The sequence below is a fragment of the Lissotriton vulgaris genome, chromosome 3_1 (genome assembly GCF_964263255.1).
Source record: "Lissotriton vulgaris chromosome 3_1, aLisVul1.2, whole genome shotgun sequence".
Taxonomy (NCBI): domain Eukaryota; kingdom Metazoa; phylum Chordata; class Amphibia; order Caudata; family Salamandridae; genus Lissotriton; species Lissotriton vulgaris.
Window position 1 is genome coordinate 1,792,291,390 of NC_141689.1, and position 16,713 is coordinate 1,792,308,102.

General features: G+C 42.9%; 1 protein-coding gene across 2 annotated transcripts in view; it reads right to left on the bottom strand.

The window, feature by feature from the left end:
• Positions 1–16,713, bottom strand: part of MGAT4D (MGAT4 family member D) — a 720,909-nt gene that overhangs the window by 151,443 nt on the left and 552,753 nt on the right. For both annotated transcript variants that reach the window (XM_086962223.1, XM_086962222.1), the window contains exons 8-9: positions 14,951–15,065; positions 5,237–5,367 (exon numbers count right to left, since the gene is read on the bottom strand). In XM_086962223.1, the coding sequence (XP_086818349.1) occupies positions 5,237–5,367; positions 14,951–15,065 (246 nt within the window). The remainder of the gene's footprint in view (positions 1–5,236; positions 5,368–14,950; positions 15,066–16,713) is intronic.

Consider the following 16,713-nt stretch of genomic DNA (forward strand, 5'->3'; position numbering starts at 1 on the left):
TTTCACAAACACTGCGGCCAGACTCTGGAATACTCTTCCGATGGTGATTAGATCTACCCCTTCATTGTTTCAATTTAGAAAGCTGCTGAAGACTTCGTTGTTCGACCAATGACTTCTCTGTTCACTGTACCACTTTTGAATTTTGATAATGTTCTCACTGAGATAATAAGCTGAGTTACAGCGCCAAGACACCCACGGGTAGAAGTCGCGCTTTACAAATCTTAAAAATAAATAAATAAATGATTTGGTACGTAAATCATGAAAAATATCATAGTGGTCCCTTAAAATTCATATAGGGCTATTTTCTTCAACATTTGGAAGTGTTTCTCTTAAAAACATTCGATTAGATCACTGGTGTGACATTCATTCAAAGTAATAGCTCCTAAAAATTTACTTTGAAACATTCAAGAAAACCGTTATGTCCTAGCGACGTTGTCATAAGTTATTCAACAAATAGGTCTTCATGTGCCTTGTATACATGCCCACATTGTTTTAGTTTGTGAAGCAACATTATTGCCTAATAACCCAATATGATTTTGTACAGCACACTGCCTGCACAAAATGTCATTAGTGTTCTCAAATTGGTCATCCAATAAAAATGAGGGATTGTAAAGAAATTTGTCTAAGATGCGCATGACGGGAGTACAAGTTGTAGTTTGTATAACTGGTATATTCCAGTGGTTTATGGGTGCTTTAACAATAGCTCTAGTCCCATTCCTATAACATCACTGTAACCATTATTATACAGTGTGTATATACATAACTTTATGTACATTCATGAATATTGTACTATGTTACTATCACTGCATTCGTCTGACTGAAGAACAACATACTCATTTTTTCAAAACGTCACTGATGGCATTTTGAATACAATTTGCCTTTTCCTTTTACAGCAGTCCAAACGTTTGAAATATACAGTGTTTCAAAAGTATACTGCCATTTTCTTCTGTAACTGAGCTTTGACCAATCTTTGGTTAGGTATTGTTTTTTTATTTTTCAAACACAAGACACAGTGATACAATAGACATCCAGGTAGGTAGTCTGAAGGCAACATGGAGCTGATTCGTTGTTATGCATTAAGTCAAGGTCATTTCAGAATACTGTGAACAGAAAGAGAGGCAGCTGGTGGGAATGGAAAAGTCTTCAGCACAGCAGTCTCAGGGTGAGCAGAGGAGGAGGGTTGTGTTGCATCTGAGAAGGAATACCCAATGTGGTCTAAATTACAGCCTTCGCATATTCCACACCTCACATAGTCTTGAGGGAACAATGCAGACTTATCTTGTTCTACCTTTCTTCTACTCTACAGGGAACTCTCTAGCCTATACCAGCACTCTGTTCTCTCCATTTCCCGCCTTTCTGTTCAATGAGGAACAATGCAACCTGCAAAGCCCTTCTGTTCCACGGACAACAAAGTAGTCTTTCCCAACTCCACATTCTCCTGCTTTAGAGAGAAAAATTAAGCCTTTCACTTTTTAACTCTTCTTCTTTATGGGGAATAACACAGCTTCTCCTTATTTACACTTTTCAGCAACAGTTTAGCCGTTATCCCATAGAAAAGATGCGCTTGTATTGATGAAAGAAAGTGACCTTCAGTAACAGAATAGGCTACTGCAGCTTCTGCTCACATTTCCAAGCATTTCTTTCTACTCAGCTATAACAACACACTTACAGTATGCATTTTGTTATTTGAAATCTTTTAATTGGTTTTCAAAGATATAACAACAATTGCATTTCGAGGCCAGCTTGATAATATTCCAGTATCAGAAAGGCTCATGCAGTTGTCCCTACTAGCCTTGCGTATTTATATGTGTATGGAGGAGGAAAGTTAGATACAACATAGCAGGGTAAACGATGTGAAAAAATGTGGGATATAAGGGACAGATCAGTATCTGCGATATCAAAAAGCGGGCTGTGGGTTCATGAGAATGAAATATGATTACCCACCTACAGGTGCGATCATTAATAGTGGCGGCTATTGTGAGGTGGAGTGGAATTGGGGTGGTTGCTTATAGGGAAATGCGTAGCCACATTGGGTGTGGTGACCCCCCATCGACCAATGTCTGCGCCCAATAGGGAGGTTCCAATATCTGACTATCATGTATGTGTCACCTTCAACCAATCAGTCAAAGAGCTGTAGCATTCTAAGTTGTTATGGTAGCCATCATGCATCATCTTTAACTCCCCTGCTTTAAAGCTATTTTAAAATTATTTGTACGAGTGCCCAAAACATTTTCTTCTCACACTCAACGCATCATACCAGAGAACCAAGTCATGCCAGCCAACATGTCAAGACACATTGTCTGTGTCAAAAAGTTACTCACCTGATTAAATGATGCCAGGACCATCATGAAATATGAACTATGGGGAATTTACTATATTTGGCACCATTAGGTAGTTGTGTATATTATTTTTCTGGAGAGAATTCTTTCTTTCTTATGACATTAAGCCTGCTGCAATACAGATAACCATATGTGTAACAAGATATGGCTGATTGGCCAATGCCATTAAGTAGAAGTGAGGGGAGGGGTGTAGTTATCAATGGTGCAGCAGCTGCAGTGGCCCCGGTATCCAGAGACCTGGAGGACCCACTGAACCCTGATTCTTTCAGTTTTGTACAAACCAACAAGTACTCAGGAGGCTTCATTTCCTTATTTGCACTTGGGCCCTTGGCATCCTTGATGGGCAACTGAGTATTGGGCATAAAAGCGTGCACAACATGCATCCTACTATTCCTTGGACTAGTGGGAAGCATCAAAGAGTCAATTCTTTGGACCCTGTGTAGCACCTGCTGCTGGCAGATGCATGGAAGGCTAAAAACAGCCAACCTCAACACTGCACTGATTTTTATGAAAGTAAAAATAGGAAATCTGAAAAGGCTAATATACACACCATATACCATATACAAAGTCAAAGGCATGATGCACATTTCCCATTTCTGCATGCTTCCAGTCAGTGGTATGTGAGGACCTCGACAATAAGAGGAAGAACAAATAACTACTAAGTGAGCCTCAAACAATAGGAGAAGGGAACACACAGTAAAAAAATTGGCAAATGCTCTCACAATCTAGACCACAGTAAAACAAAAGGCGTTAAAAGATCTTGAGAGATAATCCACTGCAGCTGTGTACTCATGTTGTTTCTACCACTACTATCCGACCAGCAAACATTGCTAATGGAGACAGCTATGCTTTAAAAAATATAATGCAAACACACGGAGATGATGGACGCAGTGCTGAACCTTTTCAGACACTCACCCCTGGTCACAGATCTCAGCTGAATCCATCATCATTCTTTAGCTCATTTCGCCGCCCCAGTTCAGACACAGCTATACGCAAATCAGTCTTGACCCTTTGCCTCATGAGAACAGTCCAGCCCGAACTTCCAAGCCATGTCTTCCCTGGACCGAAACAAGCATCCTGGGACTGGTTTCAGGGTAACCCCCCTCATCAGCCAGGCTAGCTTGAATCCAGTGGCAAAGTGAGCAAGGAACCCATGTCTGGGTAAAATAAGAGGTGTTGAAAGATCTTTAGAGATAATCCACTGCAGCTGTGTTCTCGTGTTTGTTTCAATCACTGCTATCCAAACGGGACCATGGGAACATTGCTAATGGGGACAGATGTGCTTTAACCCCTTGCATGCTTGTGACGGAACCGTTCCGTCACAAGCCTCGGGTGAGCTGTGCTTGTGACGGAACCGTTCCGTCACGGCCCGCTCGCCGCGCTTGCGCTGACGAAATAATGGGCGGGCGGGTTCATGACGGAACCGTTCCGTCACAAGCACAGCTCACCCGCGAGCCGTGACAGAGCGGTTCCGTCACAAGCACGGAACCGCCGCCCGGCCGCCCCGCCCCCTTAGCGCTGCAGTGGAATAGCCGCCGCAGCGAAGGGGTTAAAAAATATAATGGCAAGACACAATAGCAAGCCCATGAACCTTGTTTTTTGCTTGAGATACATTTACAACTTTCTCAAACATCACTGCTGTAGATACAACTATGAGGGGGCATACGCTGCAAGTCAATACCCGGACACCTCATCCAATCATTTTCAATGTGGGTAGCATCACTGTAAGCGAACTAGATTTCTATTTTGCTATGAGATCTTGAAGTGCCTTTCATAAACCTTTCTCCTAAAATCTGGAAATAAACCTGAACTGGTGATATTTGGAATCAGCTGACAACAGATGTCGGTGGAGTATTAGTCCATGCTTCTGAAGCAGAGTTCATAGATTCTGGGAGTTGGGGATCTGACCTGTGCAATAGATCAGTATTAAACGAGGCACCCTGGAACCCACAGAGGTTACTGAATCTCTGGTCCCAATTTATGAAACACAAATCCAGCAATGAAGGTACAGTTTATCAAACGGATTAGAGTAACCGTACAATTGCAGTTCAGAGATTCAGGTCCTTGCACACTTTTCCGTGCTCTGGCCACCACAAAAGTTTCCGAAATGTTAGCACATGAATTAAAGCAGTGACAAAAACAATAGGTTAAGCTTTCCGCTGCTGATCAGCAGGCCGATGAGTGCTAGAACAGACTATAAACGCTGGTACACAGAGCAGAGGAACAAGTCAAGAAATGCCCTTGGACAGGCGCTATGCTGCATTTTACTGGTATTGGTATTACAAAAGGTGGTCCGCCATTCCTGACTATGTGATGAAGTAGACATTCACGCATATACATGCAATAAGTTACATATACATAAAAAGTTGTTGCAGCGGTCTTATCAGCCAATATTACAAAAAGTGATGGCGGCAATGCTTCAATTCATCTCAGGCACTCCTAATTAATCGAGCTGCATTCCAGTCCATATTTTGGGGGTTTTAGGTAAGACTAGAAGAACTTACAGAAAATAAACCGGATTTACAGAGCCCTGTTTGCTTCCAGATGCCGCCTTGTCGACTTCTTAGCCCATGGTAAAGTCTGCAGCTCCAGGGCAAGTCAGGGGTAGCCACTGTTAACACTAATCAAGGTCTAAAATTGATGGGTATGCTGCTTCCTACGGGTGGTAACAAGTCTGATAGGCACACTAAACTTATCTCATTCTGCCACTACATGTTTGTACGTTTTGCAGTAAGTGATCATTTACAACAAGTAAGATTTAACAAAGAACAAACAAGATTTTGTGCTAATTGTATCTTCCATTTCTCATTTTATTATTTTATGTACACCCTAAAGTCATCCTGATCTTAATTGGTCACTGCGTCTGTTGTGAACACAAAAAAGCAGAAGGTACTCACCGCGTCCTTTTCGGGATTGCATACTTTGACCCACAGTATATGGTCCAGAAGCCAGTCTATCGGCTTATCTTTATAGAACATCAAAAAGAACTCTACGATCAAAGGCAAGTCTTTGGATTTGAAAAGCTTTCCTGTGAACATAAACAGTAAAAAAACAAAATGAGCTCCTGGAATTAACTCTAGGCCTCGCATCGCACAGTAATTAGCATAAGATCAAAGCCAGTTACTCTACTGGCCACTTTTCCCGTGTAAAGTCCCATTTGAGCACATATTGTTCATGTATGTGTAAGGATACACCACTCCGTCAATCGAGACAGTTTAAACTATTTACCTGCCTCTTGCTTTATAATGGTGTGGCAGTGCGCTATTAAGCCTAACAAAAGCTTCAAGGTCACAGCGGAATCTGGGGTCATCTATGGCCTGATAGAGCCAGTTCAAGGTCAGGGTACGGATATAGTGTTTCCCTATCTGCAGCTCACTATTCTTAGAGGCCATTTGCACCACAATGAGCTAAAATACAATAAACGGTAACTTTTGAAAGGGAGTTGGTATCTGATGTCCAGTTCTTTCATAGTGGATGAATTTGTTTTTAAAGCACCAGAAACTGAAAGAGAAGCTCGTTCTTCCTGCAGTTGGGTAGAAGCATAATTCCTGTAGTTACTGGTACAGAAAAAAAATCTAAAGATGTCATTACTAGGATGGACGCCTCTCTCCATTTTACCTGTGCAGTTTGATGAATTGTGCTACTTCGGGGGACTCCTTTCCAGTCTGTCAGTAGAAAGCAAGCGAGTTACCATATGTAGCAGATATATAAAGATAGACTATAGATGGAAAAGAGTGCATTTAGAGGTCCAACGTTCATGTGTTGAAATCACTGTACAGGAAACGGAAGTGGCGATGGAGGATGCTAAAGCACAGTGTCATTAAAGTGGGCCTTATTTCCCCTGGCCGTGAAAGATACCCAAAAACGATCTAAGTGGTTAAATCATCTATGAACCAATAGCTCCTATGTGGTTAAGCTAGCCCCTCTATGGAATTGGCCAACACGAGCAATAGTATGCGCACAACGTGACATTCCCTCCTCCCCAAATTCTGTCACCTTACCGCCCACTACGCCCAAGAGCTCTCAGAATCAGGGTATGTTGTCTAGGGCGTAGCTTTTTATTTACTTCAAACCAAGTAATTTACCACAGACCATTACCAAAGAAACGTATCCTTTTTGGATATATAACAATTATTCACAGCATCACACTTTAGCTGCATAACATGTCAACGGCAGTAAGTAAATTAGGCACAGCATTACACTTTAATTTTAACTCGGCCATACACTAGAACAACTTGGCCGTACCTTTGAACTTTACACTTTAACTTTTTTAACTTGGCTGTACATTAGAACTTGGCCGTACATTTAAACTTGATCGTCTCGGCCACCAATGTTCCACTCTGCTGCGCACATTGTGCCGGCAGGCCACAATGCGCTACAGCCAACAGTTGCACTACTTGACATCCAGGGCACCGCATACCGCACCGGCCCACCGGGGTACCTGAACACAGGCCTCCTCCCCAAGATTCTACTCAGTCCATACGTTGTGGGCTAGGGCAGTAGAGTCCAGGACTACCGGCAGGTCAGTGCCTCCTCCCTGCCGACCCACTGCACACGTGGAATCTACCCCCTCCTGGGGTCCATCGAATGGCTGCACCTCCATCGTTGTGCATCCTTCTTTGTTGTTAACTGTCAGCGCTCCGCCTCCGTGAAGCCTTCTCATCTGCTGGGTGGGTGGGTGGTCAACGACGCTCCAGTAGCCAGGCTGTGGTCCGAAGGGACAAAGAGAATGAATCCCCCCAGGGCACAGCCTTAAATACCCACTAAGTTTCGTTTCTTCAAGGTTTCATTTCACTGTTTAGGTTTCGTTTCTGCAAGGTTTCGTTTCACCATCCAACGCCTTACTTAGCCAGGGGCCCCAGAGGAGGATCAGCCCCGTGGCGCAACTAAGGCCGCCCCTCCCCTAGGCGCGGGGGGAGCCTGTTCATAGTATGCGCACAACGTGACATTCCCTCCTCCCCAAATTCTGTCACCTTACCGCCCACTACGCCCAAGAACTCTCAGAATCAGGGTATGTTGTCTAGGGCGTAGCTTTTTATTTACTTCAAACCAAGTAATTTACCACAGACCATTACCAAAGAAACGTATCCTTTTTGGATATATAACAATTATTCACAGCATCACACTTTAGCTGCATAACATGTCAACGGCAGTAAGTAAATTAGGCACAACATTACACTTTAATTTTAACTCGGCCATACACTAGAACAACTTGGCCGTACCTTTGAACTTTACACTTTAACTTTTTTAACTTGGCTGTACATTAGAACTTGGCCGTACATTTAAACTTGATCGTCTCGGCCACCAATGTTCCACTCTGCTGCGCACATTGTGCCGGCAGGCCACAATGCGCTACAGCCAACAGTTGCACTACTTGACATCCAGGGCACCGCATACCGCACCGGCCCACCGGGGTACCTGAACACAGGCCTCCTCCCCAAGATTCTACTCAGTCCATACGTTGTGGGTTAGGGCAGTAGAGTCCAGGACTACCGGCAGGTCAGTCCCTCCTCCCTGCCGACCCACTGCACACGTGGAATCTACCCCCTCCTGGGGTCCATCGAATGGCTGCACCTCCATTGTTGTGCATCCTTCTTTGTTGTTAACTGTCAGCGCTCCGCCACAGGGTGAAAAGCTCCCCGGCGTATTCACCCTCCCCCCGCAGACGCTGACCGTACTCCATAACACCTGCATGTTATATTTTTACAGAACCATACCAAATTCCTGAGTAGACGAGTAGAGCCAATTGTGCCTATTGTTGGACTTGCTACCAAGTTGTTAATTAACCCCTAAACTAAAAGCTTAATACCCAGGAGAACTATAAGGCCGCCCCTCCCCTAGGCGCGGGGGGCGCCTGTTCAGGAGGCTAGAAAAAAATGTGCCACCTCTGTGGGGAAGATCCAAGGAAATACACATTTCCTCCAAGAGCCTACAGAAAGTTGAGAATAATACATGGTCCTACAGAAACCTATCAATATAGATTCCCAGCAGCATCACTGCACTGGTTCCTAAAACCCACCTCCACCATATTGGCATGTATCATTTATGGAAAAAGGTTCATATCAGGGTGCCATGCTGAACCAAAGCTTAGAGGTCTCCTAGCGGCACAGGGGTTACATTACTGATTTCAAACCGAATTACATTGGCTCCTACTCCACTTTCAGCATTGACACATTTTTTGATCATGAGCAAATGACTATGCTCCTGTGTCTCAGCGCCCAGCCTGAACGCTTGGATATTTGCCATTAGCATTTAGGTTGATTTAAATTATCTTACGTAAATTTCAATCTGTGTGGACATAGTAGTTTATTTTCTGGAACTATTTTTTATTAACTGTATTGAATTGTCCTATTTTGTATTTATTGAGATTAGCAATCCTAACTTAAGAGCAGTACATCGCACTGAGGCAGTTCAAAATGACAGATGCGGTGAATACATAAACAAGAGTTCATGGTATTGAAGTTTGAGTGGTGATTACAAGAGCATTTTACATGCAATAACTATGAATATTTACACCGATTTACATATATAGAGTGTAGTGCTATATTGGGAAGGTCAGCTGCAGGTGAGGGCCTGTGGGTCAAAGTAGCAGATGGAATACATGTTCCTGTGCCTGGGGCTTTGAGTGTGAAATGATACATTTTTAAATATGGTTTAAATTTCACATTAGGTGGCTGTCCTATGGAATTGAGAGTCCTACAGAGCTTTGCGATGTCCCTCCTCGAGATTGCGTTGTGCGGCAGTGGTTCAGAGGAGCAGCGAGTCTGCAATGTGGAATCGTTGTCATCATCGAGGATGCCGTTGACGAGAGGCTTGAGATTCGAAGTCCTGTGTTGAAGATGCTTCGTGCACTGGCGGTTCTGAATAAGTTGCGGAGCTGTGATGCGAAATCCTGCATTGTCATCAAGAATGCCATCACTGAGGGGCATGCGATAAAAAGGCCTGCGTCGAGGATGCACCACGCATCGGTGGCTCTAAGGAGACTGCAGGCTGCGTTGCGAGGTTCAGCATCTGGGCTGTGTCGAGCTGCGGCAATTCAGAAGCGAAGCTGCGAAGAGATGCATCAAGCTGCATCGGTCCTGCTCATAGTACCACTTCTGGTGTAGATGATGGAGAAAGTGTGTATGTTTCAATGCAAACCTTAGCTGGAAAACGTGTATAAATGTATGTAGTGAAAGACCAATACAGGCCTAGATTTGCTACAATAGCAGAATGAAAAGCAGCACCAATAGGGTTAAGATTTGCAGGGAGAAAAACTAATGCATTTTTTCGTAGAGGAGAGAAATATATTTAGGCAGCTACCATAACTGTGAAGGCCACAGTCCTGGTTTGTAGGGAACACATGTTTGATAAAATATGTTGATAAGAATAGAATAGACGTGCAAGGCAGCCAGGATGTTATGCTTCATAGAACCCCAGACATGTAGGAGTAGTGCCTCACGGTTCAGAACCAGACAAGCCAAGGACACCAAGCTAGCATAGAAAGTTATCATACCCCAGGTGCAGACTTTTATAATCACATGACTAGTTATTTTTGTAGAACAGTAGTTTCTGCTTGAAGTTTCTACCAATAATTATGCATGTAACATATTCTCCTTTGAAATGAAACAGTATACATTTCACTGTGTGCTCATGTACCACGGGCAGTTTTAGGTCACAGCTGAGCAGAGGTGTCTATGCTTCCCCCTCCATCGAGTAAATAAACTCTGCGCTTTGCTGAAAAATTGAAGTCATGTTTTCCTTTCTTTCATCCTAAGAATATTGGGCTGGTAGAGCACATTCAGGCCAACTTCCAAGGGTCCAAGACTGGGTGGACACCATTTTTTTGGGGGGGGAATAGGACTCACAGCACAGACAGAGTCCAGGTTCTAGGCGGTTGGAGCCATTCTGTCCCTGAGGCTCTGATTAGGAGCCCATCCAACTAGCCCTTGGAGTCTCTCTAGTGGTCCTGGGTTCAAGATGCAGGTCCAGTTCTTTTACTCAGGCAGCAAAGCAGCAAGCAGCAGGGCAACAGAGAAGCCATCTGTAACAAGCTTCATGTGAAAGACTGCAGGACTCGCAGTGTAGATGACAAAGTATTTTTTCTCTACAAAAAGGTCTCATCAAGACACAATGGTCAACAAACAGCTCTCACTAACGGCCAACTGCCTCACTGGCCTCCCACATTCCATTACATCATCACCCACCAAAGATCCATGAGATGACATCTGCAGCTATCACAGACAGCTTCATCTCACTTTATATGCACATATCACATCATCCGTGTTGCAGAGCAGCACAGCAGTCTTTCTGAGCCTTTCACAGTCCCAGAGGTGTACTGAAAAGTTGGGTCTGAGTATCTAATATTTATTTATATTTATACCTGGTGCCAAATTTGAAGTAGTAGAAGGGTCTGGAGGTTTAGACCCCCAGAGGTGCTTTAAAATTCCTACCTCCCTGCCCTGACCCGATTGTCTGGGTTCACAATAGATGAGCACCAAACCCTTTGTGGGTGTGCTCAGGCACATCTTTTGTGATGTGCAAGTGTGGTAGTTGACAGCTCCTTTCTCTCATCAAGTCAGAGATGACCCATCCTGCCAATACCTATGATCCTTTGTCTCACTGTCTGGGAGCAACATAAAAAGTCCAACTGCCAGTTAATTCTAGTCATGTGACCCAGGAAAGAGGCTGCAGGCATCAAATGGTTAGGACAAGAAAATGCCAACTTTCTAAATGTTTTTTAGAAAAACAAGGGCAGTCCTTACTCAACAAGAACCAGGGCACAAAGCATTTTCAACAAACAATGGTTCTAATTAGAGATGCAGTTAGTTCAACCATATACAATGCAACAATAGCTGTATATAAGCATATTGTTCAAAACATAAATTATGAAAGAGTTGTCAATAGGAATATATATTATCTAATATTCTTTATATTCTTCATTTTGCATATTGTCCCATGTGAAAAAGGGGCACCCAACAAAACAACGATAATAATAAACAGAACAGATAAATGACAAAACAACAGCATAGACATGAGTTCCTAAGAACAACAAACAGCCATATATGTATACATCCATATAGTCCAAGAATCATACTAAATCCAAACCCTTATACCAATTAAGGGTATCTCTAGTTTGTTTGCATTTTACAAGTGTTTAAGGCATTTCGACCCAGTTGCAGATATTGGGTCTCATCAAGACCAACAAATAAAGGGACACCTAAAAAATGAATAAAAATAAAAATGACTACTCTATTCACGTAAAAGGATCGGTTCCATACTAATTAATAATTGATAGTCTACTGTGATATGGCTTGTACCTCACCGGTTAAACTGTGCATTTGTTGGACAACATAAACGTCAGGATTGTGCAAGACTGATTACGTGCACTCCCTCAGGATATGTTGGCCTATCGTCCAGATAGCCAACAGTGCACCATCCGCAGCCCCAAACCTTATAGGGTGACAAATGTGTGTGCAACCTCAGAACATGACAACACTGACACCCCAAGGAAATGCTGGTAACCGGTCTCAAACCTTTTAGATTAATCTCTCATGCACATCCCAAAAAAATACACACAAAATACTCAGCAAGGCATTTCAATATTTATTGAAGCCATGCAATTCTTGTATAACATAAGTGTGCTGCAATGATTAGTAGACTAAAACAGATTAGCATATAAACAGAGTGAAAAGGATGAACAATTCCAGCATTGTGCTAAGACTGTGAGATATATACATGATGTGAATAGTGTACCTCTACCTAGCGCTCCTTAACCTGTTCTTGCCTAGGGTAGGTTATCTGCCAAGTCACTCCCAGATGGACTAACTCCTCATTACTTGCGGTTAAGTGTCATCAGGCTGTCCATATTGGTTTAGAGATGGACATCCCTCATGTCGGTAAACCGGAATGAGCTGAGATGGAATTCCGGCATGAAGTGACCTCACAGTGTGAGATGAGTACTACTCTCCCCCAAAAAAGAAGTGGTTCTGTTTATATAGCAAACAGCACCCATGTGGCCATGTCGCAACCTCTTTTCGGGCAGAATTGTTTATTCTAATTGGATAGCATTGTCGTCTATCGGTCAATAACTATAACTACATTTCCGCAGGTACCTTTATATCTTGTACTGTATGTTCAAGGTGTTGTGATAGTGTGCCTAAACAGTAGGAATGTAAGCAATGCCAATTCGGAGAATGTTATCCTGCATTATCACATATGCAAATGTATCTCAACGGTCATTGTGTGTACAGAGAAGGAAACTTAGGAAACATGAGCACGCAAATGATGGTGTCCATTACCGGGCCTATCCTGACCATGTGACACTACCTTAATCGTTTCCTTCTGGACTGCGAATTGGATATAGAAAGTGCTCAAAAAAGAAACTGAAAAGTTACTTATTCAGGGTATCCAGTATGAGTAAATCATAAAAAAAGAGAAAAGCATGAATTTGCCAGAATTAATATCAGCCATACAGGAAGAAACACCACAATCAATTGGTAAAGACTTACCCTTGAGAGATTAGACACGGACTGCCCGCAATCAGGAATGGGGAAGTATTGAAGCTGATAGCAACCAAGGAGTGACAGTTTGGATAATTCAATCAATCAGTTATTTTTAAAGCGCAGCACTGTCACCCCTAAGGGTATTTGGGCACTGAGAGTGCCATTTCTCAGTTAAAAGGTCAGGTCTTGAGTTACTTCCTGAAGTACGCCAGGGAGGGTGCTGTCGTAAGGTGGGGGGGCAGGTTGTTCCAGGTCTTGGCGGCAAAGTAGGAGAAAAAGCAGCCACCACTGTGGCTCTGTCGGATGCAGGGGGTGTGAGCAAGGGAGAATGGGGCAGGTTATTTGAGGGCTGATGGAAGTTCAGTCAGTGGTTGATGTAGGATGGTCCTTGGTCGTGCAGAGCTTTGTAGGCTTGTGTGAGGATCCTGAACTGGCATCTCATCTGAATGGGGAGTGAGTGGAGGTTTCTAAGGTGTGGAGTGATGTGGGTCCGTTTGAGGAGGTTCTTGATGAGTCTGGCTGTGGCATTTTGTATGGTCTAGAGTCTTCGGAGGAGCTGGGTGGGGATTCCAGCATAGAAAGCATTGCCGTAGTCGAGGCGGCTTTTGACGAGGGCCTGTGTGACAGGTTGTTTGGCATTGATTGGGATCCATCTGAATATTCAGCTGAGAATGTTGAAGCAGGAGGGGGCGACTGTGCTGAATTGTCGTTTCATAGTCAGCTGGATAAGCTGTTTCCCGTATTGTAAAGTGATCAGAATTGGGAATTCTTCAAAGCGGATACATTATTGCAGCTTTAGTATGACCTGAAGTGTGATGAGTAGTTCTTCTGCAGTAGGTGATCGATAAAGCTGGAGGCAATGCCTGCTCCATACGAGGCAATCCAAGAGGGGCCGCAAGCATCAGCCTCGCATTGCAGTCAATGTCTCAGTGAATATGCGGAAGCACTCTTCCTTTAAACACCAACGGTGCCTAAAGCGGGCTTGAAACGCATCCATTCCAGGGGTATGAGAAGGGTCAAGCGCACACAGTATATCACACATTTTTTGTACCTCCTATTGCCCTTCCTTTCCTTTTTTTATGTTGATAACAAGCCTTATTTTGATGTTTATTTCATGCAATTGCTTACAGGTTTGTGCTTCTATGGCATTATGTCAGTGGCATCTTTAATAAAAACCACAATTACTTTTTTTTAAAACTTTATGCGTTGCAGTAGTGAAAAACTAATTTAAGTGTTTTTCACACCCAGGACATGTAAACTTAAAGGCACATGCCCACCTTTTTAAATACACGGCACCCTGCCCTCTGGGCAGCTTAGGGTCTAATCTAGAGGCGATTTCTATGTTAACAGATATGAAGGTTTAAACCTGGCAAAAGTTTTATCTTGCCAAGTCAAAATGGCAGTTTCAAACTGAACACAAAGGCGGCAATGGCAGACCTGAGAAATGTTTTCGAGGCTACTTATGTGGGTGGCACAATTATTACTGTAGGCCTACTAGTAGTATTTAGTTTGCAGGCCCTGGGTGCCTGAAATTCACACTAGGGACTTGTAAGTAAATAACTGTGCCAATTGGATGTTAGCCAATGTTCCCCGTTTAAAGGCATAAGCACAAGCACCTTAGCACTGGTTCGTAGTGGTAAAAAGTGTAGAGTCCTAAAACCAGCACAAACTAAGACAGCAAAAATAAATAGGAGGATTAAAAGCAAAAAAACTGGAAAAAAACATGCCAATGATAACAGGTCAAACAAATGGGATAGCCACTCATTTTGGCAAAGGTCTCCATTTGCCAAACTCTAGCCAACACCCTAAAAGAAACACAACCACCAAGGAGGGACTGATTGACTTTGCATTCTCACATGGGACTACCAATTGCATCGATACTACAATTCAGCAAGTTGTGAATAACTGCGGCAGCTCTTTCTCTCCTTGCAAAAATACAAAGGGCTAAAGGGCCTCCTTGCATTAGGAGAATATTAACATTTCTAAATTAAACCACCTGTCAAGCTGTTCAAAATGAAGAGAATACTCATCAAGCATAAGGATTTTCTTTTACATGTAAATGAATCCAGAGAACAAAATAATACCATGTAGCAATACATTAATAAACAGGAACGAATTTTAGCTTACCTATAAAACCGAGCTGCGAAAATTCCAGAAAAAGCCACTCGTCAGACGGCTGCTGCAGAGCAAAGGTTTTTATTGACTGGAAATACTGAGGTTTGGCTACAATGTCGTCTTCTAGCTGTAAAGTGGAGACACGTGATATGAGCATAAACGAAAAAAGACAGTACCAAGTAATGCAAAACATTTCCTAGTATGCTTCGCTTTACATTTTGAAAAGCAGGCTACGAATTATTGAGAATGTAAGAATATTTGGAAATCCTTAAAATGACTCGGAAACAAACAATAGAAACGGAGAATATGCAGGGTCAGGAGTGGTGCACAAGATAATGAAATGGGGTGGAGAGAGAATGAGCTTCTTTTCAAACCTGCCCTTCTACATTAGAACCAGTTGGAGCAATTCACCTCTTGCTTTATGTTTAAAAAGTGGTTTCGAAGCTTCCTGTACCGACAATAGTAAGACCTCAAGCATAACCCTGGCTGCACCTTCCTTTTGCGCAGCTCCTTTTGCTTACACACATATTGAATTTTACTTTCATATAGGTTGACAAAAAAACTATAGAGAAAAATCGAACATTTACACAAATTATTGAGAAACTAAAGTTTTGTTAGCAATGCATATCCAAAGGAGACACATTCTAAAATCAGCAACGGCACATTACCTCAGTTAAGAAAACATTTCTGTGCCAGTATGATAATGGTACAATTCAATATGGTATCTCCTCGACACAAAAGGAGTCACAGGGGAAAAAGAAAAATGAGGCCGCCCCCCACTCAAACCATTATAAACAAAAAGGACCTCACCTCTATCACAGCTACACCTAACAGGAATTAGAATCTAAGGGTTCTTAATAATTTCCGAACTCCGTTGAGTGTGTCAACTTGCACTACTCTGATATGTCAGGGTGTTTTATTCTCTACTTTAAAAACATCCTCAAACAGGCTGAACTCCACTTTCATCAAAACATTGTGAAGGGAGAGAGAGAGAGTACCTCACGGTAGTGACACCCAAGGGGGTTGCTGGCTAGTAACTGTCAGTATACCCACTTATCATCATGGGCTGCTCTCTCTCTTTGTGTGTGGGGAAGAAGAAGGAAAAATGTTCTCCCTTTTAAACAAATATGTAGTGAAAAGGTAATTACGGAGTGCAGCAACCGTGCTTGCTATTAATCTATGTGCTCATTGAACCCCTGTGAGAACCAGTGAACCTAATTCTCAACTTTAAATCCCGGTAGAGCTTGCTGGCCAACCAGTTTTATTCCAAGTTGCAAGCCCTCCGAATAAAAATGGTTACCAATACACCATCGTCGCTTCAACATCGCCAACATGTTTTGTTGCTAACATTTATCGCAACTTCATCAGGGGTAGTAGGGGTTCAATATTTTCTATCTTCACTCTAAAATTCTCCCAAACCTGTGATGATATTAAAAACAGCAGTGAGTCCACATCTGCCTTCAGAAAGGCATATTTAAAATCACAGTTTTTTGCCGCACACAGTTTTACTCAGATTTCAGCACATATGCGTTACCTGACGGTCACAGAGTCACCGCATACCTGCAACCATCAGTACAATGGACACCGTGTCTTTTGATCACGTGTCCGCAGAAAGGCTGTTCAATATCTAGCCCCCTGCAGGTGTAAAACAAGCCAAAAAAGACATTGTGAACGGTCTGCTTCGATTACTTTCATTGCTCGTCCCAAAAATAACGCCCTTAGCACATGGATTGTCCTCATATGAACAATTTGATCTAAAATGTCACTTATATCCC